At 37.6% G+C, this 22,330-nt stretch overlaps 2 protein-coding genes across 4 annotated transcripts; one reads left to right on the top strand and one right to left on the bottom strand.

The window, feature by feature from the left end:
* Positions 1-564: 564 nt before the first annotated feature.
* LOC111873129 (casein kinase I) lies at positions 565-12,091 on the bottom strand. 2 transcript variants are annotated; one of them, XM_023867568.2, is made up of 10 exons: positions 11,933-12,091; positions 11,724-11,801; positions 11,514-11,624; positions 11,238-11,386; positions 9,753-9,981; positions 8,414-8,584; positions 7,115-7,263; positions 3,512-3,698; positions 3,013-3,172; positions 565-2,876 (listed from the first exon to the last, which is right to left on the bottom strand). In XM_023867568.2, exons 2-10 carry the CDS (start codon positions 11,797-11,799, stop codon positions 2,759-2,761), a joined length of 1,350 nt encoding a protein of 449 aa, XP_023723336.1. In that variant the 5' UTR covers positions 11,800-11,801; positions 11,933-12,091; the 3' UTR covers positions 565-2,758. The 2 variants fall into 2 exon arrangements, with proteins under 2 accessions (XP_023723336.1, XP_023723334.1); XM_023867566.2 differs by having other exon boundaries at positions 565-2,872.
* Positions 12,092-12,165: 74 nt separating this feature from the next.
* On the top strand, positions 12,166-22,324 carry LOC111873136 (meiosis 1 arrest protein). Of its 2 annotated transcripts, none has more exons than XR_002844354.2 (9): positions 12,166-12,376; positions 12,458-12,625; positions 12,741-12,842; positions 14,523-14,657; positions 15,834-16,203; positions 17,349-17,497; positions 18,334-18,448; positions 21,055-21,385; positions 22,163-22,250. XR_002844354.2 is itself a non-coding variant. In XM_023867579.2 (9 exons), the coding sequence occupies exons 1-9, from the start codon at positions 12,263-12,265 to the stop codon at positions 22,304-22,306; spliced, it is 1,521 nt and encodes a 506-aa protein (XP_023723347.1). In that variant the 5' UTR covers positions 12,166-12,262; the 3' UTR covers positions 22,307-22,324. The 2 variants fall into 2 exon arrangements, 1 of the variants encoding a protein (XP_023723347.1); XM_023867579.2 differs by having other exon boundaries at positions 21,055-21,278; positions 22,163-22,324.
* Positions 22,325-22,330: the final 6 nt, after the last annotated feature.

The following is a 22,330-nucleotide window of genomic DNA, read 5'->3' as shown; positions in this document are numbered from 1 at the left end:
CACTATCTAGATCACATAAAACAGCATTCACAAACAGCTGTTTCAGGAGTGACTGACCACAAAAGAAACTGCACACCAACATAACTCAAATTTGGTTGGCATAGAATAACAGAACTGATAAATGCCAATGAGCCTAGTTAAGATATACTGTACTAAATTTGGTTTCTAAGAATTCATAGCTTGCATATTTACATTACTGATGAGAGGGGTGACTACCAATGAATACATCTGTTGTACACCAAACTAATATCCTAGCTGAGAACACTAAATAAATAATTATGTTATATAAAACAACACAGACACGAACTGCATAGAAAACAAAAACAAAAAAAATCAGGGGGGATCCACACACAGCAGCATGATCTCATAACTCTTTTATTTTTTTTAATTTGGGGAAGACAGAGACATACACACACAAGGTTATCTCACAAGCCTCATTTCATTTTTTAAAAGTATGGGAAAGCTGGAAGGAAGAAGACCACTGGGAAGACCAACATGTAGGTGGGTGGACAACATTAAAATGGATCTTAGCGAGACAGGATGGGATGGTATGGATTAGATTCATCTGGCTTGGGATAGGGACCAGTGGATGGATCTTGTGAATGCGGTAATGAACCTTCAGGTTCCATAAAATGCTGTAATTCATATGGTACTTCTGCTTGTAAGTGATCAGTCAATACCTGTCCTTAGTTTCAAACAGATTTTTCAGTGATCACAAAAGCAACGTAAACATTTCTAGGCTGCTACAGCATTTCAGTGAAAAAAGTAATTTACCATGAAGCTACCTTCATATACAAAAATTGCATACATTTCAACTGAGGTGAAACACCTGAATTTCAGATACCAAGAATTCTGTTGAATTTCAGAATTCACCATCAATGAGTACTAAAACACATTCTAAACATGATTTGGAATGCAAGACAACTTCAACATTTAGTCTAAAGTTTGTTCAAATATTGTGAATATATTCTCAACCCTTACAAAACTGACATACATCAGGATAAAGCCAATGAGCTGAGTGAACAGTGCGCTACAACTGACATGTCATTATTCTCTACAAAGCAGATACATCTAACTTCCACACCATATCAGTATCCACAATGTACGAGTCAAAGAACTGTGACATGAGAGAAACTGTCTCAAATTAGAAGTCACATGTTGCACAGTGCCCCCCCCCCTACAAACCCCACTCTATCCAGGGATCTACTACCTCCTCCTTCAAGTAATGGTTTATACAGGAGCAAAAGCCAAGCAATTATAATTCATGCCTGTTTGATTTCTGTTCCTACATTCTTATCTCTGTTAAATTTCCATTACACTGACACTTGACGGAGGCAATAAATCCTCTGGACATTTATCTTTCTGACTTGGAAAAATGTGCAAATTTTGTTATGGCAATTTCCACGTACAAAACAACATAATTACATGGTGCCTGCACAAACTTTCTTTAGCTTTTGGCTTGATGGCATAACTAATGAACCAATGAGGCCAAGTGCATAACATCTGATATGGAGATAAATAATATACTTACATATTATGTGTGAAATATTATCTTTAACTCAACAAGTACAGACATGATGACAATGCAAAACTCTGATATCACATCTGACAAATTTAATGTATAAAGAATGTACACCAAAGTAATTAAGTTCACAAAAATAAAATAATAATGATAACGCCAACAGATCTGTAGGGCTAGAAATCTATGCAACAGGAAAGTTGGCAGAACTTCTTAAACATTCTGATCACATGACTTAAATATTTTGAATAATATACTCAGGTGTACAGCTAGCTAAGTGGTCAATCACTCTTTTTCCAACCGCACAAATTCTTCTCTTAACAATAAAAAAAGATAACTAAAAGACAGGGCCAACACTGAAATAAGACGGTGACAAAATTAACTTGTTATTACATAAGAGGTGAAAATATGAAAGATCATTCTCAGAGACAAACGGGCAACATTGAACAGAAAGTTACACACAATTCTTGTTCGCTTTTTCTTCGCTCTCATATCACTCAGTATTTTTGCTAGTATTCTTAAATATGGTTCCGTTATAATATTAACATATTGTGGTGGCGGTATGACAATCAATAACAGGTTGAGGCAACAAATGGAACACCACAGAGTGTAGCACTGTATGCAGTAGCAGCAACAGGTTCTGTTGAAATATTAATATATACAACACATACACAGAACAAAACCACCAGCTGTTTTCTCTCCTCCTTTTAAATTACAAATGCTTTGTTTACATATATATAATATATATATAAAAGAACGCAAGGTGGGTGAACATGATTCTTCAGTATCCGTTATGACATCATTAGTCCAAATAAAAGCCGTTAACAAGTCGTGAGCTGGTACCATCACAATCCTACATAACCCACCAACCAGGGAGAACTGCTATCATTGACTGAAATCACTGTTAATACTTACAGAAGTCTTGATTACCATCTGCTTAGTGCTCAGTGGAAGCAACAGGACTACCAACATTATGATGTACCTTCATTTCTCACATTCAATCGAACACAGATTTGCATCAGTTGAATCTAAGCGTAGGCAGGACTTCTATCGTCTGCTCTTGCCAGTAATGCTGGCATTCCACAACCAGAGTTTGTTAAAAAGCAAAACACATCCAACTTCATGTCCAACTATCTTCAAGAACAGGGATTTGTCCTTTCGTCTCAATACAGTTTTCCTCACAACAATCACGATCACTTCTTGTTATGTCTTGCGATGCTCTCCTTGGTTAAACTTCCCCTACGGGCGGAGCCTCCCCCCCCTGCAGCGACCCCCTGAGGGGGGCCCATAACCGCTCCGGGGGGGCTCAGCCCCGCCGCCGAGACTGGTGGAGCCATCTGACCCACGGTGGCGCTTCCAAAACAAACACACACACAAAGAAGCCACATTAGCGTGAAAACAAAATACCCAGGCATGACCATGGGAGGGTTGTGTGGAAGCAGTGCGCAGCTTTTTTAAATTCTCGAGGCAGGAACCACGGCTTCGGTACTCACTTGTTCTGCTTCCCCACAGCGGTGTCGGAAGCTTGCCTGGCGTTGGTCAGGTCTGGTGTTGAGATGTTGGGCCCCGTTCCACCGCCCCCTGTCGTACTCCGGTGCAGTCGCATGCTCACCCTCCTCTCCTGAGTCTCACCCCCTCGTCCTCTTGGAGACGCTGGGGGCAGGACACCAGGCGTGTCTTTACTCTCAAGTCAAATATTAAAAGACATATTATATCAAATTCAAGTAAAACAGCTAATACTGACCCAGCTGCTATGGTTCACTCCTAACTTCCCTGCAGTAAGTAAATAATAACCACCTGTCATTAACTTCCTTCTCATCATCTGGGCAACTGCCCAATTTGCAAAGTTACCCCTTGCTGCTCTCTCCTGTGTGCCTTCCATATCCTGCCTTCCTTTTTTCTTTTGACTGAATGCAACACCTGAATGTTGGTGGCAGTGAGGCAGCTTTTATGCTCGGTCGGGCTAATGCCGGGTTCGGCTCCATGAATTACCAGTGGTAGGGCTGGCTGTTGTGACTGGCGGAGTTGTTCCTGGTGGTGTGTTCACCATGTCAAATGCTGTCTGTGTGCGTCTGCTGGTTGCGCCTGCACCTGCTGTACCACCTGCAGTTCCCTGAGCTGTGCGCGATGTATATCGACGCTCCCGCTGTTCCTCTGGTCCCCCATGCCTTGATCCACCCTGATATCAAAGAAGGCATATGCAAGGTAACTTCTATACACTGAAGTCAAAGTGCAAAAAGATATTTGTACATTTAAGAGTACCTGTTAAAACTATTACAATTTGATATAACAAGGAAAACAGCAGCATTTTCTTCAAAATCTTTCAGAATATTTTTAAATTTAACACACAAACTCTTCCATAAAATTACTTAATGCAAATAACATGTGATATGATCTGTATTCCTGAAACTCTTAACATATGCCTCACAACTCTATTTTATGATAAATTACACAAAGACAATACACTTGGTCGTCAACTTACTACCTATGCGACTTATGACCTCAAAAAAAAAAAAAAAAGATTAAAATGTAAAAGTTTTTAAAAATAAATCATAAAGATGATAAAAAGATTAGAAAGGTTAAAAAAATACTGTTAATAAATATATGGCCGACATATGGCCAGATCGACTTATGAACTGTCAGTCAGAACAGAATTCGGTCATAAGTCAATGACCAACTATACTATTATTACTTTTCCACTATCAGTAGCATAATATGCATAGTGTGCCTCAAATTATTATGTAGTGACACTTCTGATTTAAATTATGCCACCAATGGTTGAAAAAAATACTTCATTTATTCGAGCTTAACAGTTTTTCACATCCTAATCTATGCTCTAGTTTCAGTACCCCAAGATGAAGAGTGGAAATTCTAAGACTTCCCCTACCTTTAAATCACCACCGTACATTTTCTTGCATTCTCAAGTGTATGCTAGGTATATCCTTACAGTACTTACCTACTCCAGTGGTACTGACAAAATATAGACTATGTAATTTCCAAGCAGTATGTACAGTCATCCACAATCAAATAACCTAGATTCTACTTTACCAAAGAAAGCACATGCAACTTCAAGAAACATACTTTCAGACTTGCAATCCAGAAAGTGGATCCTGTCACTCAGATCAACTACTTCACATTCAGTTCTCTTGACATTCCTTCAGCAAATATAATGAAATCACATCTCATAAATACTGAAATCAACCATACTACACTTTCAAATGTATTCAAATATTTTTCAAGATACATTCCTACTTCATTTATGTTAGTCTTCTCCATACATGCTACTATTATAGTCTGACTGCCTTGATGTGAACCATACCTGTGCCAAGCAAACAGCATACTGCAATTTGTGTCACTCCTCTGTATTCTAGTCTGATAATATTCATGATTTATTTAATCCGTTNCACAAGATAGTGAAGGAGTGCTCCAACAAAGGAGAATGGGCGTGACTGACGTAGTGAGGGGCGACGTAGTGATGTGGTATCCTGAACAATTTTAATATTTTTAACGTTTGACAATGTATATGATAGATACATATTTTAGTTATTTTAATGTGTGAACATGGCATGCAATGAACTGGTTTGACGTGGACAAGTAAGCACCTGAAGATGGCATTATTATGCCGAAACATGTAGTGCGAGGGAAAGAAGGAGATAAATGAATGTATGCACTGCAAGACGGATTAAATAAATCATGGACTTAAATCAGTGCAACAGGACGCTAAAATATAACATTACTGATAATATTTCTTAAGCATAAATACTATTCACCATTTAATTTTCTGCATGTGTCCCCCCCTCCTCAAATAAGAAACTACAAGGGAAGTTTCTGCATGGAAGTCTCAAGTCTGTACTCGACTAAAGCAACATTCCTAAATGTTTCTTTTACAACACTGTCAGTAACTAGACTATCTATTGTACATATTCAATTAATTAGAAAGGATTTGGCAGAAAGCAACTGTGGTCTAACCAAATTACTATCCTGACATTTATCTGGAGGGGAAGAGGAAAATCATTTAAATCCTCAATCAGGACACCATGTCCTTGACAAAATTCAAACCAAGCACCCTTAGAATACAAGTCTAAAGCATCATTAGACAAACCTGTTCCCTACACCTCTTCTTATTTAATAAGTTTTCCTTCCAGCCGCACTGTGGCCCTGGGGTCGACTCAGCCTCTGACAGAAATGAGTACCAGAAATATTCTTGGGGGTAAAGGGCAGCTGGCACATAAGGCTAACAACCTTGCCACCATCTGTGAGCCGACTGTCTAGAAAATGTGGGAACCTCAGCATATGACAACCCTATGGGCCTCCATGGCCTGTTACAGGGATACCTTTACTTTACTTTAATTACTTTTGATAAGAGATGTTAGCTACAGAAAGGAGAAATTTTTTATTAATGTTGGAACGTAAAACCTTTAAATCACTGTGATGCACCTCCAGGGACAGAATTCGAAGATGGCTGTAAGGGCATGATTTACACTCATGTCTTTTATTTTTCATAAGAAAAATGTTATCAAGTTAACGTAATGTTCCACTATGAGTGTAACTTCAACTAAATAGTAAATCATTTAGTTTGAGCAAGTGGAAGCATTTCAGTTTCTGTTAGGTTATAAAAGGTGATAAGATGTGTAACCAGACCAAATTATTCGTCTAATGTGCTCGAGTTCCACTTTGTGAAGTACCAAGTTTCTATTCCTTATCATGAAATGTAAAGGTACATTATTCCCATGCTTAATCATGAAGATGTAAGGTGAAGTGGAAGTACAGCTCCATGCATTCTAGACTTAAGATACCAGATGAAAGTATTCTGCTTCACACACGCGCGCGCGCGCACACACACACACACACACACATTCCTCCCATCCCCTCACAGTACCCACAGGACAGTAGGCTCGGTGGGCCCCAGAGCCAGTCGAGGTGGTGAAGAGAAAAATCCCTGCCCCAACCAGACACTGAACCCTGCATCTCCCGTCACTCAATCCACACCCTACACCGAAGTCATGCCGGATGTTATGACAATGGTGTTCATAATTATCATGTATCACTGTGTTATAACTAAATTAAAAGAAATATTTTGTTTTGAAAATTTTATCTATTTTGGTTATTCAAATTTTGTTATGAAATCTGACTTAAAATTTTTCCTATCATATTTCCATTAAATTGTTTTGCAGCACTCCTTCCAGCTCTTGAAGCACTGACTACGGATGCAACACTCACCATACAAACTAACGCATTATTTACTGAATCAAGTGTACCAAAGTAACAAATTCCTTTTCAAACCACAAACTAGACCGAAAAGTAACATGCCTATGCATCAAAAGTTGGAAGATCATGAGTTAATAACATCCTTTGAAACATACTACAGCAGCTCACTTGCCTGAAGTAATTACCAACCATGATTCGATTCATACAGCACCTCAAACTGCAATCTGTTGTCTCCTCCACATACAACAGGCAGCTTTCAACTCCTCTGGAAACTGCATGTATCAAGCCATGCAAAATTCTCTTCTACAGCCCTCAATCCCATCACCTGTAGCCCGTACTCCACATCAGAACTGAACTCCATCACTAAGTGGACTAATTTTCACTTACAAATTTGAGCATGTTCCAGTCAAAGACGTAGTCATAGGTGAAGCCCTGACGGTGGAAGAGCGTGCGGAACAGCTGGCGTAGGTAGGAGTAATCTGGCCGCTCCTCAAACCGCAGTGAGCGACAATATTTTAGGTAGGTAGTGAACTCCGCTGAAAAACATCATGAGAGAACTGAGAGCAATATACAGCGGAACCACCATTTAATATTCCTCAATTTAAGGTTCTCCTTCATTTTGTGTTGCAACAATCGCAAGTGCCAATAATTATCCTAAGCGTTATATTTCTCTCATTTCAGATTTTCTTTGCTTTACTGTTCAAATCTACTGCTACCCAAAGAAACCTTAAATGGAGGTTTCAATGTACTTGACATAAAGATTAATAAATCTTCTTCTGGTCTAGCAGTCTGATACGAACAAAGATATCGGACATATCTACATACAATCTATGACAGTAAATTACATCAAACAGAATGACACTTGAGATCCATCAAGCACTGCCTAAGAAGATAATACAACTGGCATCTTACATGATATGACATATCTGTCATCTCAAATGGTATAACATATTTTGCAGTGTTGTTTTAGATGTTCAACATAAGCAGACCTGGCCCACTTCTACACGGTGCAAACACGCAAAAACAAAATCAACATCAGCACTGAATCACAAAGAATGCCTAAAATCAGCTATAAATTTTCATCTGTCACTTTTATGGCTCTCACATTATAATGAATTCACAAGAGAATATGTTATTCATGGTGCTGTCCTTTAAATGTTCCATTTGTAACAAAAATGACACAGCCATAACTGTTCCTAACAAAAACTGTATACAATGACCACATAACAGCAAGGATGTGTATGTTTCATATGTGAAACTACTAAAATCTTGACAAACAATTCTGATTTTCACCAATGAGACTGATTTTCAATAGACAAAATGAGGCAGAAAATTTCTTTTAAACCAAGACATGGACATCTCTCACAAATCAGTTCCAAATTTTCAAAATATCCAGCAAATACCATACAAACACACTACAAAACAACTCTTTTAAAGAGGTAAATCGAGGCACGAAACTCCACTAGTAATGTTAACCTGACATTTAAGATGTACATATGGCTTGTTTCTCACTGCAAATGGGCCAACAAACTGTACATAGATAGCAAAAATCCTTGTATATTTACAAATGTAATGGTATTACAAAACTTCTATAGTAAGAAAATATCTGAAATGCCTATTGTAACACCACAAAAGACATGTGCCCACAGAAACAAAAACTTGCCCACTAGGAATGATGTCACTCACCTGGGTAACCTTTGCATAGTTCTTCAATAGCCGTTGACATTTTCTTTTCGCTGATTCGTTCATATTTCTGTCTCTTTGTTGCTGCCTTCAATCCTTGCCAAGGTAAGGAACCCCTGTTGAAATACATCAGTACATACCCCAGAGACTCCAAGTCATCCCTACGGCTTTGTTCTGGGGGGAAAAAAACAGCAAAAAAATAAAATAAAAATCCTGTATGTTTTTCCACTTACAACTTTTCAGCTTAAATTTAAGTAATCCTTGATGAGATAAGGTAAAATTACCCCCTGTGCTTAACTAATCACGTTCTGAAGGGGAATGGAGGGACAGTGAGGTATACATCCACAGCTTCTTGACCTCGGTACTAAAACCATGATAAGGAACACAGTGAAATTACAGCATACTCCACACACTGACAACATTAAAGCAAACCACATACTAAAGTAAGTGTCACAAAGGACTAGAAAACCGTGTCATGATCTGGAGTTCTAGCTATAACAGATAAGAAATCATATATGGTGAAACTCTGATTCTGCACTCTCAGATTTGAAGTTTTTTTCCCCAATTTTCACACCTTGCATACAGTCCTGATGAAATGCCTCCATGAACAAAGTAGATTTTAAGTGATCTTGTAAGATATGAGGTTTTCACAGCAGTGACTATGAAGAAAGCCGTCTTCTGGGATGTGGCACCATGTAGATATTGTGTTAACCAACATTTTGGAGGAACGTATCACCTCCATCTTTAGGGGAGAAGGTAGCACTTGCTCAGACTGGTTCCTCACTCACGAATTTTCTTTTTTCCTCTACCCTGAAGACGAAGACAACGCGTTCCTCTGAAACGTAGGTTAACACAATATCTACATGGTGCCACATCCAAGAAGACAGCTCTCTTCTTTAACTGATCTTGTTTCCCAAATATTTAACTTCATTCTCTGAGTCTCAACAATAGAAATCTGATTGATTTTATAACATTCTACTTCAGAAACTTGGAGGGGCACTGATCAGTTCAATGTCTGAACTACTGAAATGGGGATATCTCTCTCACACAAAACAGCTGTACAAATTTATGAATCAAGAAAACAGAAGAAAAAGAATGGTTAAAAAAATAGTATGATATGTAGGTTAGTGTATCTGCACTTAAACTGTTATTGTGTTCGAACATACAAAATTTAAAATCCTTACAGAAATTATGGTATGAAATATACCACATACTTCTTCATGCTGCATCACTTTCATTTCTCTGGTTTTACACTTTCCTTCATTTTAGATTTATTTTAGGTGGTACCTTGGAATGTGAAAAACTAAGGTTTCACTGCAATTTATACATTAAATTTACTAACCTATGCCCAGATGAGTGTTGATGCTGGCATATCGCGCGGTGCCAGTCAAATTCTTGTTTTCCCGGTATGGTATATGCTGATGTGAACGACCATCACGGTATTTCTTTGCTAAACCGAAGTCAATTATGTACACCAGATTACCCTTCTTACCAAGGCCCATAAGAAAGTTATCTGGTTTGATATCTCGGTGGATGAAGTTTCGACTATGGATATAGTCTATCCGAGAAATCTGAAATGGGAAACCACACCTCATGACCTTCAAATAACAAGCATCTTGGAACAAAAAAAGAAAGTCATATTCCAGAGCTCTATGAGAAATTTTACATCCATCCTTAACAACATGACAGACAGGCAATAATTATTTAAAAATATGTATAAAATATAAAATTAAACACTTCTCAGATATCATCAAATAAAGAAATGATTAACATCAACAAAATCACAATTTCATGGCAGCACTCCATTTTGACATCTTCAAGAACTGGTGAAGTCTTGCAGCTAGGAAAATAATCACAATGAAACAAAAATTTCCTGAAACAATAAAGAATTAAAACACTACCAGTATAAAATAATTCAACACAAGCTGTCAGGATGCAATATTTGGCAGTACTTATACATTTAGCCTGCTATGAACTGCAACTTTGAGTAACTTATCAAAGTAGCATTGATGGAGAAAATATATCAGCAAATTATAAATGGAACCCCATAAAACATTTCTGTTGAACCTCATTATATACTATAAACCTTGCAGTGGCACTGCTGGTCATTTCTTGATCACTGTGTCCCAATTATGGAGTTATTTTACTTAACTCTGTGCATGTCAATAACCAATTGGATTGGTTGAGCATGCCTGCATTAAACTGCCAAAGCTGAAAGTAGTGGCTCAGTGTTATCACTTAGCACACAATTTCTATCAACATAATTAACTGTGATACACCAATATGTAAGGAGCAGGCTTTCACCCTGTAAACATCTGTGGTTCTTTGAAGGCAATCTATAAAACTGTTGCAAGTTTTTCTATGAACGTACATTCAACGCCAACTGGCATTTCAAGCTGTAGTTCTATGGGATGACTTGGCAATCAGTGTCTTAAGAAGTATTAAATATTATGTTACATTACATTGAAACATGATACTAATTTAGGTAGCAAAAAGATACATAAAAGGGGAGCGGGGGATTAACACAGCCAGGGTATGAAAACGACCACTTGCCTCTAATTAATACCAAAGCTATGGGTAAGCATAGCTGTGCCTCCATCCCTCAATCATTCATGGTCAATTGCTTTAGCAAAGGGGTAACTCTACCCTTACAACACGCTGCACACTATTTATTGCTCCCTTATAGCACATGTCCAGATTATCTACAGTTATATACATTCCATAACCACCAGCATAAAAAGCACTTAACTTCCCTCGGATGCTTGATCAGAGGGACAAAAACAAGTAACTTCCAATCACTGCACTATAACAACTATCAATTCCTTACGAGTTGGTCGGCCAAAAGCAGCACAGTCTTGAGGGAAAAGCGACGTGAGCAAAAGTTGAAGAGATCTTCCAGTGATGGCCCCAACAGTTCCATCACCATCACATTATAGTCACCTTCGGAACCACACCACTTGATTGTTGGTATACCAACTGAAAAATATTATACGAAAAAATTAGTACTGCTTATCAAGCAAGTACAACACGTCTCAGGCACAATGTTGAAACACATCGGTTACAAAAACTCTCAACAATAATAAATTCTTAACCAAAGACTCACCACCACCCTGCATCATTTTGTAGAACTTCGACTCGATATGAAGCTGTGGATGCCGTGTTTTGATACATTCTAACTTGATGGCCACCTCCTCGCCGGTAGATATATTTGTTCCTATAATTATAAGCCACTAGCTCAGCCTCAGTATTATTTGAGAGCAAATTCTGAACCCAAAATACACTTTCACCTTGCGGAACTTTAAATCTTACGTACCTAGGTATATGTCGCCAAATGACCCACTGCCTATTTTCCGGCCTAGTCTGTATTTATTCCCCACTCTGAGCTCCATTTCTGTAAACACACTAACACATTAGAGGACAATGGAAACATAAACAGCTTCCATTGTGGTAGCCATATTTCAAGTTTTCGCCCAGAAAGGTACAACATAAAGACCCAGATTCAATCACTTAATATGCAAATACCTGGGGCCCAAGCTATAAATGATGATAACAGACGTAAAGGCCGTTCCTTGTACTTTTTAAAGCTTCATCAAGAAAATGACAGGTTTAACAATAAGCGAGGATTCTTTGGATTTCTCATAGTTGTATCACAAAATTATTCACTGACACACAGACGATCCCGGATATTACTTCATATTTTCTCCACACACGATGATGGCACTGCCATCACTACAATCTCAACACGTGACCACAGACATTGATGGTGGGATGTTTCGAGTGTTTGAATGTCTAATACGAAGCCAAACTCTTCTCAAGTTCTTTCGTTTCTGTATGAAATAAACATTAACTGTTATGAGTCGTTATAAGCCAGATACCAGGGCGGCATTCAGCCGCCAGCCTGCTCATTATTTGCTTTTTGATGTTGGACAACCCATGACTTCAACTCAAATGCGCAATGCTATTACGGTATTCTTTACACTTCAACATAACTGAAAATCGATGAAGAAATTTTTTAAATCATATTGATTACCAAATGTATTCTTACAGGCTGTACAAAATGTTTTGATGCTGGCTTGTTCAATTCGAGGAGGAAGTCGTATTCCTGCTTTTGGATTAGCAATGATTAACCAAAACTTCCAAAATGTGTACAGTCTAGAGGCAATTCAAGGAAACTTTTCCAAGATTTCAGCTGCCTTCAATTCTCTCTCATATCAGGTAACATACATTAGTGTGGCATTATCGTTTCCAAAGAATAAGATATGAAACTTCTATACTATTTTTAATAATGAACATTATTGTAATTCTAGTACATATCCCTATTTTTTTGCAGGCAAAAATCAGTGAAAAAGTGTCTTTTCAAGAGTTTAAGGACTATCTTTATCTGGCAATAAATTCATTACTGGAGGATTTCAAGTCCAAATCTGAAATCATGGTAAGATTTAACTGATATTTCTTATATATTTTCAGTGGTTCATGCAACAAAATCTACTTTCATATTCAACCTATGTAACTTTTGTTTTGAGTGATGAATTTGGCTTTGGCTTTGCATAAATATCTCAGAGATGGAACAGTTTGGTAATAAAAATGAACCACTAACGAATTCATTGGCATCAGAACCAGAAGGTTAAAAAGATTAATAAATTCTGAAACATTTCCAACCACCTTCCATCCACATGCAATTTCATGTGGTATATTACCCTATATTATTTACTTTCTTCATCTAACTGACAAGGAGGAAATGAAAATAGCTCAAGTTAATTATATATCAGTCTTCCAAATGTTCATTTCATCTTTTGTAGATAACAGATTGCCATTTATTGTGAATGAATTAAAACGAGTGCATGGAAACTAAATTGTAACACTATTATTGCCAAAAAAACAGTCAGTTAACTTCAATTTAACTATTACTCATTACTTTCTATTAACAAATTTATTATTATCATATCATTCCTAACTATTAAATAATTCAGGATAATTGCTTTTGAGTTTAAATTTTTTTATTTTTTCAACTGAACATTGTATGGTGTTGAGATATATTTTATCTGCAGTCAGGAATATTCGGTTCACAGAAGCCTAGAAACATGATGGAACCTGTTCACACCACTTCCCACACACACTTATTACATGAACACACCAGGATCTTTCATATGCCTTCTCCAAATACTAAATACTTGTAAATGTTAGTACTTACACTGTTGTGAAATGTAAGTAATGACTACATTCAGTATTAACTGTAAGTCTTCATTACTTTCAGACTGACAATAAATGCAGTTCCTTTAACACTGCACTGAAATGTGGTAAAAGTGAAGGGTTATGTTTCAATGTGAACTTTACATTTATTGTATGAGGACCGCATGAAAGTTAGTGGTTTTATTTTGAAAAATATGATATGACGCGTACTTACATGGTCAGCTAGGCTGCGCCATAGCTCAAGCGGTTAGTCACTGGCTTCCCACCACGGGGGCCCGGGTTCGATCCCAGGTCTGGTCATGTGGGATTTGTGGTGGACAAGGTGGCATTGGAGCTGGTACAATAGGCCGGAAGTGGCCACAGTACAAGGGACTTAGTCCCACCCCTTCCCACCTCATGACTCAAGGTATGCGCGTTCAAAACGGTGGAGGTCGTGGAATTTTTAAGGGCGGAAAAATTCAGGGAACAAGTCCTCCGGGAGGGACTTCAAGCCATGGTCCAGTGTCGTAGATTTACGGCACGTAAAAGATCCTCATGTCTCTAGGAGACCTCTGAGCTAAATTAAGTAAAAAGTTTCCCTCCCAAGTAGTTTTCAATGCCTCCGGTAGATGGGGAAGCATCGGGTACGGGGCTGATAATGAGCACCAGTACCGGCAGGGTATGGAGACTGGTAGAATATCAAAGGGGGACGTACAATAGACTATTAGTCGCGGTGCATGGGGAAACCCACCCCCTCCAATAATAATAATAATAATAATAATAAAATAGTCCCACCCACAATAGCAATAAAGAAAAAAATACATGGTCAGCTACTATTCCAGTGTGTTAGCTTAACAAGATCCCAAATTGTATCGAGCTCAACATTATAATAAGAGATTCTACATAACATCAGAAAGTAACAGATTGTTTTCTCTCACGTCAGTCTGGTAACAACAAATGGCAGTTCCCTCCACAAATGCAGATAACATTTGTGACAGCAAAGGATGGCTCTGATATCCAACTATGTCTAGAAGAGGCTGTGAAGACTATGAATATTGCAAAGCTTAAGAAGATTCAGGTAATTCTGATAGACAAGCTTGCCCGCTATTTTTTCTTAAGTAAAGAAAGAAACATGGTTAATTTTGGGAAGAAAAAATTCAGCATTTACAGTACACAGTGCCAATGGGAATAAAGGAATCAACTGTAGCAGTATCAGAACATAAGGACGGTGGCGGTGTCAAGAGTGAGAACGACTAAACTGGTTCTACATCATATAAAATCATTTGAAACTATATAGTATTTTCATATTGACACTAACCCATATACTGTACCTATAATTTACTAATTTCTGTACTTACCATATGAAAATGTAATATATTGTCACATATTAGTGACTAAACATGGGGTTTGGATTGATAATTGTATATATTGATCATAATTTGTAACTACAAAAAATGACAACGCTCTCACTAATTTACACAATCTATAAATAACTATAGCACTATAGTCTTTTTGGTTTGTTGTGGCTTCACTAGTCATTGCTAGGTAGTGGTTTCTAACAGTGGAAATTCCTGTGCTTCACGGCTAACCACCATCGATGAGTGCTGACTCTTGATTAATAGCTTTCGGTTTCTGGTAATTCCCCTATTGTTGTGTATGTATCCGCTGCTGCACGAACATGTTTACTGCGCCATGAACTAACACCGGCCACCTCTTCTGGCTCTCAGCTATCATGTCACAATTTGAAGATCTTTTAAATCAGCTAGTCTAGTATCATCAGAATGCAGAATTTATATGGTATAAAAAGGGGTTAAAACTTTGTTCATGGTTTAACATTATAACTAAAAAATCAAAACATGTGCCAAGAAAACTCAATTTCTTATGAAACATATCCACAAGCATCCAAAATTTGGCTCTTAAGAAACCATGTAGCAACAATAAAAGACAGATACATGACATCACTATATGAGAGATCATTGTGGAATCATATTCAAAGTTTTACACAGGCATTTCAGTTCATTTAACAAATCGCCTTAAGTCACCTTAAGTAATTAAAATCTTGTAGAGGAATTTCTGGAACAAATAAATTTCTCTTCAGAATTTCTATTTATTTACAATAAACCTTCACTTCTAATACACAAATTTCTTCTATTTACATCATCACTACAACATATTAATCCTTTCCATGTTGTATCACATATGTCAGCAACAAATTAAAAATACAAATCAACATTTATATACCATTCTATTACAGGTAGTGCAGTTACAGAATGAGTTGGGTAACCTGGTTACTGAAAGGAATATGGAAGAACCAGGCCAAAAGATCAACACAAACTTCCTAAAAGGAGTAGAGTTTGTAGTATTAGTTCAAGTTGCCGGAACTGAGAAGGAACTAGAGAGCTTTTTCAAGACATGGTTGCTGGACTGTGACATTGACCATGAGCACCTACGTATATCCCTGCCCCCTTCAGTTGACCTACCAGGTTCAGCATCTCCGGTTCTAAAGTGTGACATTGGTGAATGCCTCATCAATCCCCTCTCCCTTCCATTTGGTCATCGCTATCAGATTCAGATGGACTTTTGTAGCATTCAGTTAGGCGGAAGTGGTCTAACAAAATCTGCTGGTATGTTACTTGGCTAAACATATATTACTATAATGTAAATAAATGAAAGGATGAATATATGGAAATCACATTCGAGAAAGTTTATGGAGTTGTGTACTTTCATTTCTATAGCAAACTTTATAGTGGAGTACTGTTCATTGAATTCAGTCAAGGTTTGTCTATTTGTTTTTCTTTGATTATAGATTATAAGGATGTCATCCACGTATCCAGAATATGCTATTATTTGGTGTTTTATTAATATTTGGTATATTTGTTCATGTTCCATGTTTTGAATATATGCTTCAGCTAATATTGCTGATGTTATGGCACCCACGGCTAGTCAGTCTGTTTGTTTATAATGTTTGTTTGACATGAAATCATTTAGGATGTGTATTTGATTTTGGGTAGTTTCACTGATACTTGAGTTGATTTTCAGTATGTTAGTAATTATATCCATAGTGCCTATTTCTGGTATGCTGGTGTACATTATTTTCAATTCAAACAAAAATATTGCACAACATAACCATTAGATGAAATGTATACGCGAGATTTGGAGTCTCACAGGTGTGAATATGAAGAGTCCAGTCTTCTGGGATGTGACATTTGTAGTTTGGTAGATAGGTACCAGTATCTGGAGGAACAAGCTGCCCCCATTCTCAGAGTCTATGACGTCACATCCCAGAAGACTGTACTCTTGAACTCACGCATAAATCATTCTTCTAGGAGAAGCAGTTAATATATCTTTATTAATAGGGGCATGTGGTAGCGTAGTTGGTTGAGTAACTATGCTACAAGATGGAAGGTAGCAAGTTCAAGTCCCGATGAGATCATTTGATTTTCTCAATTCACCTAATCCTTCCGGCCGCACTATGGCCCTGGGGTCGACTCAGACTCTAACAGAATTGAGTACCAGGAACTAATTAAATAATTTTCCTGGGGAGTAAAGAGCGACCAGCGCGTAAGGCTGACAACCTTACCACCATCTTTGAGCCAACTGTCTAGATAATGTGGGACCCTCAACGTCTCACAACCCTATGGGCCTTCACGGCCTGTTACAGGGACAGCTTTACTTTTACTATTTACTATATCATAATAAATACCAAAGGATAATTAATGAATGAAATATAAGATGAAGTTCATATTAATGCCTGAACTTTCAATGGCAGCAAATGACATGCCAATATATGAATTGGAGGTATTGGCTTGTCTGTCATCAAGCAGCATTTGTCAGTCGCAGCTATTTGGTCAGCCAGCATGCCTCTACCCCACCCAGTGTTGGCATTTAGAGTGGGAAGAACTACTAAACAATCAGCAGGTAATTATGACTGTTTAATGAACCTGGGCAATATATTAAAAACTATATTGTTCCACTTAGCTCAGAAGAGAAAATGAAATATAAATTACAAGTGGCAAATTTATGACATGAAGCACAAAATGTATCGTAAGAATATCACTGAATGCCATGGAAATTTGAACTGTGGTATGTGGGATATACTACATTTATAATTTGTAATTTTCTCCTTATTACAAACCAGTTAGTTGCATTTCCCGTGGGTATCCTGCAGTGAAAACAAATTTCATTTAATTCAACTAAGGATATGTATCAAATCTTCTAGCAAATGGTCTCGCAATCTTTGATACATGTCATCATATTGACTTCCAGTTAATTTATACATAATTCACAAATGTCCATCTAACAGCTTTTAGAGGAACTATGAGGTTTAATTCAGAATGGAAACACAGCATATGTGAGATCCCTTTAGTTAATGCCCAGAAAAATGGCATCGGTTCAAATTCTAAGACAGTTTTCTGCATTTTGTTTTCATCAACATGTTTCAGGCAAAGCAAAAAACTGCTCGATTTGAAGTACCACAGACACAGTACTCTAAATTCAATACATGAATTGCACATTCTAAATTATAAGCTGGTCAAAAATCTGGAAGAGAACACTTATTTCATAGAACACGAAACAACTGTTGAATATGTAAATTGTCTCAGCATCTATTTCTACATATAATTTCATGGTTTAACTGCTGCTCCCACCTCAGTATTCCACATGACTGTCATATTGTAATAATGAAAACAGAGGCACAGAAATAAGTCTTTGTATATATTGCTACTTCTGAATTTAGATATGATTAACTGTTGCAGTTCTTTGTGTCGCTCTGCAAGAAACTATGTGAACGAGACGAGTACCTGCTGACTAGGCTCAAGGGGCACCTCCACAGTATCAGTGAATTAGCAGGCTACTTTGTTTTAGAATCAGGTAAGTGAAATTATGATGGTTTTATTTTTCTTTTTATTATTATTATTATTATTATTATTATTATTATTATTATTATTATTATTAATAATATCAATTAGCTTTTTAAGAGCTCTGATATTGACAATAAATCTATATCATTAAATACTTATCTCTCCCTACATCATGCTTTTAGAGCATTTGCAAACAGTGTTAAGGTTTATAAATTAGTCCACATACAAGTCCATGAGTTATTACAAATAAATAGTGTGTTGAGTGGAAAAAAAATACGTATACTAATTTATACCTGCCTGTTAGAGAGAAAAAAAAAGTGAGATACTTGGAACTTGAAACATCAGTCATTACTCACTCACTCATGGAGCTGAGCCCTTCAAGAGAAGCCGCCAATTGTGCAGATACTTCCAGCATTTTATGGAATGAGAAGATTCATTACCATGTTCACAAGAGCCCTCCACTGGTCTATATCCTGAGCCAGATCACTCCAATCCATACCATCCCATCCTCTCTCTAAGATCCATTTTAATATTGTCCACCCACCCATACCTTGGTCTTTCCAGTGGTTTCTTTCCTTCTGGCTTTCCCACCAATATCCTATATGCATTCCTTTTCTCCCCCATTCGTGCTTCATGCCCTGCTCACCTCATCTTCCTTGACTTGATCATTCTAATCATACTAGGAGAAGAGTACAAGTCATGAAGCTCCTCATTATGCAGTTTTCTCCGACCTCCTGTCACTTCATCTCTCTTCAGTCCAAATATTTTCCTCAACACCCTGTTCTCAAACACCCTCAGTCTATGTTCCTCCCTTAATGTCACCAAGTTTCACACCCATATAGAACCACATGCAAAATTATAGTTTTGTATATTCTAATTTTTATGTTTTTGGACAGCAGACGAGAAGACACAAGGTTCTGGACTGAATGGTAGCAAGCATTACCTGAGTTCAATCTCCTCTTAATTTCCTCCTGAATCAGGTTTTGATTTGTTATTGTTGTTCCCAAATATCAGCCATTACTCACATATAATAAATATAAACTAACAAAATACTTACATTCATGGCCATTTAAAAAGAGAATCAATATTTCTGAAGTTGGAGTATGATTCTCAACCTACAATGTCCAGTACAGGTACTCGGCAGTTTATGAAACAGCTGTTTTCCAAAGAGAAAAGTGAAAGAGATTGAAATCATATAAACTGAACATAATTTCCCCATAAGAATCAATTTAAATGTTTGAGATCTGCTACAAAAGGATCAGAATATTATTGCTGCCCTTCAACTTACTGTCTTGAGCAGCGGCCTCCGTAGTCTAGAGGTAACGTTCCCACCTCATGACTCATAGTACGCGGGTTCAAATACCCGGCGGAGGTCGTCGAATTTTTAAGGGCAGAAAAATTCAGGGAACAAGTCCTCCGGGAGGGACTTTAAGCCGTGGGTCCCGTGTCGTAGCTTTACGGCACGTAAAAGAACCTCATATCTCCTAAGGAGGTCACTGAGTCAAATTAACGGACGTTTCCCGCCCAACAGCAGTCTCTAATACCTCTGGTAGATGGGGGAAGCATTATAGATACCTCTCAGCTAGTAGAGCCGGTCTCGCTGGCTGAGTGGGACTGATGGTAAGCACCAGTACCGGTAGGATATAGAGACTGGTAGAAATCATAGAGTGAAGCACAATGGACCAATACAGGTCTCAGTGCATGGGGAAACCCACCCTCTCCAATAACTAACTAACTACTGTCTTGAGCAGTACAGTATATCCTTTTCTTATTTCAACAATATCTACATCATGTCAGCAGGAATAATTTATCAATCATGTTTACAATTATTTATTTTGAAAAATAACTGCTTCACATTGCCAACAGATGGAGTGACACAAAGTCCTTGAAATGTGCTCAGAGAACATGTGTCACTGAATCAAAACCACGTGCCCAGCTGTCCCTAAACAGAAACATACATTCTTTCTCCCTTTCTCGAATATTAAGAAACATATTATATAAGACACATTTCAAACAGTGATCTAATGGATGAAGTCATTTATTTCCATAGAGATGGTTAAGCTAATTATGAAGCAGATGACTCCAGTGGTGCAGCAGGGGACTGAATTTGTTGAAAAAATTGGAAAGATAGAGTTTTCCATTTATGGCCACTGAAGTTGATGGTAAAGTTTCACTAGAGAGAGTTTCTTTTCTGCATGTGGTATCAGACAATTAATTTTTTCTACAAGTATTTTGTACCCCTCGTTTTTCACTTCCCAGTTTTTATAAATTTCACTTACCTTCCATAAGGATAGCAACTCCTTGTACAATTCTATAAACTCCCTCTAAAATTCTTTGTTATCATTAAATCGTTAAACTTTCTCATGTCAAATGTTCACTGTAAGATGTTCTCTTGTCAAAGACTGGATTCCAACTGACACAAGTTGTACAACACCACCACCACTCACAGTGCAAGTGTGTTAAGCAACAGATATGCTGTATAAAAATTATCAGCAAATTCTGATTTTACACAACAGGTTGTGTAAATTGTCAATCTGCACCATTCGTGGTCAATCATGTTGCACAACATGTAACATTGTGCAATATGATTGATCGTGTATAAATCTGTGGTTTCAGATGGCAGTGAGCTACTACTGAATGCAGCAGTTTCAGCAGAACTGGTCCTACCAACACGAGAGGTTGGACTGCCTTGTTTGTCTAATGACAGGAAGGCACACAAGATGTTAAATGCTGTATCAAACTGTTTGGATCACCTACCACTGATACAAGACTTCCAGCCATCTGACTTCCCATCAGGCCTCTACAGCATACTGGCACGCAACCTGCAGCATAACACTACAGTGAGTGAGAGATGAACTGAAGATTACTGTCTTCAGGGATGTGACACAGTGTAGTCTGGTACTTCATTATTAATATTTGAGAGGAACCTGCTGTCTCCATCTGCAGGGTAGGTTAGAGACTACTTGGCATCACACCCCAGAAGCCAATGTTCCTCATAATCATTCCCCTGAGAACCTCAAATCTCATGACAGATAAACTGAGCTTTAAGTCTCTGTTTATTTTTTAAATACTTAACTCCATGAATAATAATTATGAAATTATTTAAATTTGATTAGGCAGACAATAGAGTATTTGTACCTAACAGATAACACATAATGGGAGGCCAGAGAAAACTGTGTAATGAGGAACTTCATAATTTTTTCTTTGCCAAATTTCATTAGAGACATCAAACAATGAAAGATGAGGTGAGCAGTGCACGTAGCAATGAGCAAATGCATGCAAAAGATTAGCCAGAAAAAAATAAATAAGACCTATACATAGATGGAATAATGGAATGAATATAAAAGATCTTACAGAAATACTTAGAGGTTACAAGGATGTGAGCTAGATTTATCTGGCTCAGGACAGGATCCAGTGGTAGGCTGTACAGTAATGAACATTCAGGTTCCATAAAAGGTGGGCAATTTGGCTAGCTGAATGACCACATATTAGCTCCTCAACTTACCATTCCATGTACATGGTGTCAATTTACAATTTACATTTATAGTACTGTAATAAAATTAAATGAATTTATAATAATTAGAATAGACACCGCAGGTTTCGTGATTTATTTGGCAACACAAAAATAAAGTTAAAATTGAAAATAAAAAGTGTTACATTATTAACAAAATTTGGTATGAAGTAAAGCAAAAGCTGTAATATTTTCTTTTGTGCACTATTTCAGTATGATAACACTCATTTCCTGAATGGAAGTTCTAATTGTGATATGGGAAATAGTGGTCACCCTGCACTTGACACTTCACCAAGTGAACCCCACACTCGAGGAGGCAGCAAGCGTAGCCGTGGTAGTAACAGCACAAAGAAGTAGCATGCAGTCATCTGACTGCAGGAA

Source organism: Cryptotermes secundus, unplaced genomic scaffold (assembly GCF_002891405.2).
Source record: "Cryptotermes secundus unplaced genomic scaffold, Csec_1.0 scaffold246, whole genome shotgun sequence".
Taxonomy (NCBI): Eukaryota; Metazoa; Arthropoda; class Insecta; order Blattodea; family Kalotermitidae; genus Cryptotermes; species Cryptotermes secundus.
The sequence above is the reverse complement of the archived record's forward strand: the minus strand, read 5'-3'. Positions and strand labels throughout refer to the sequence as shown.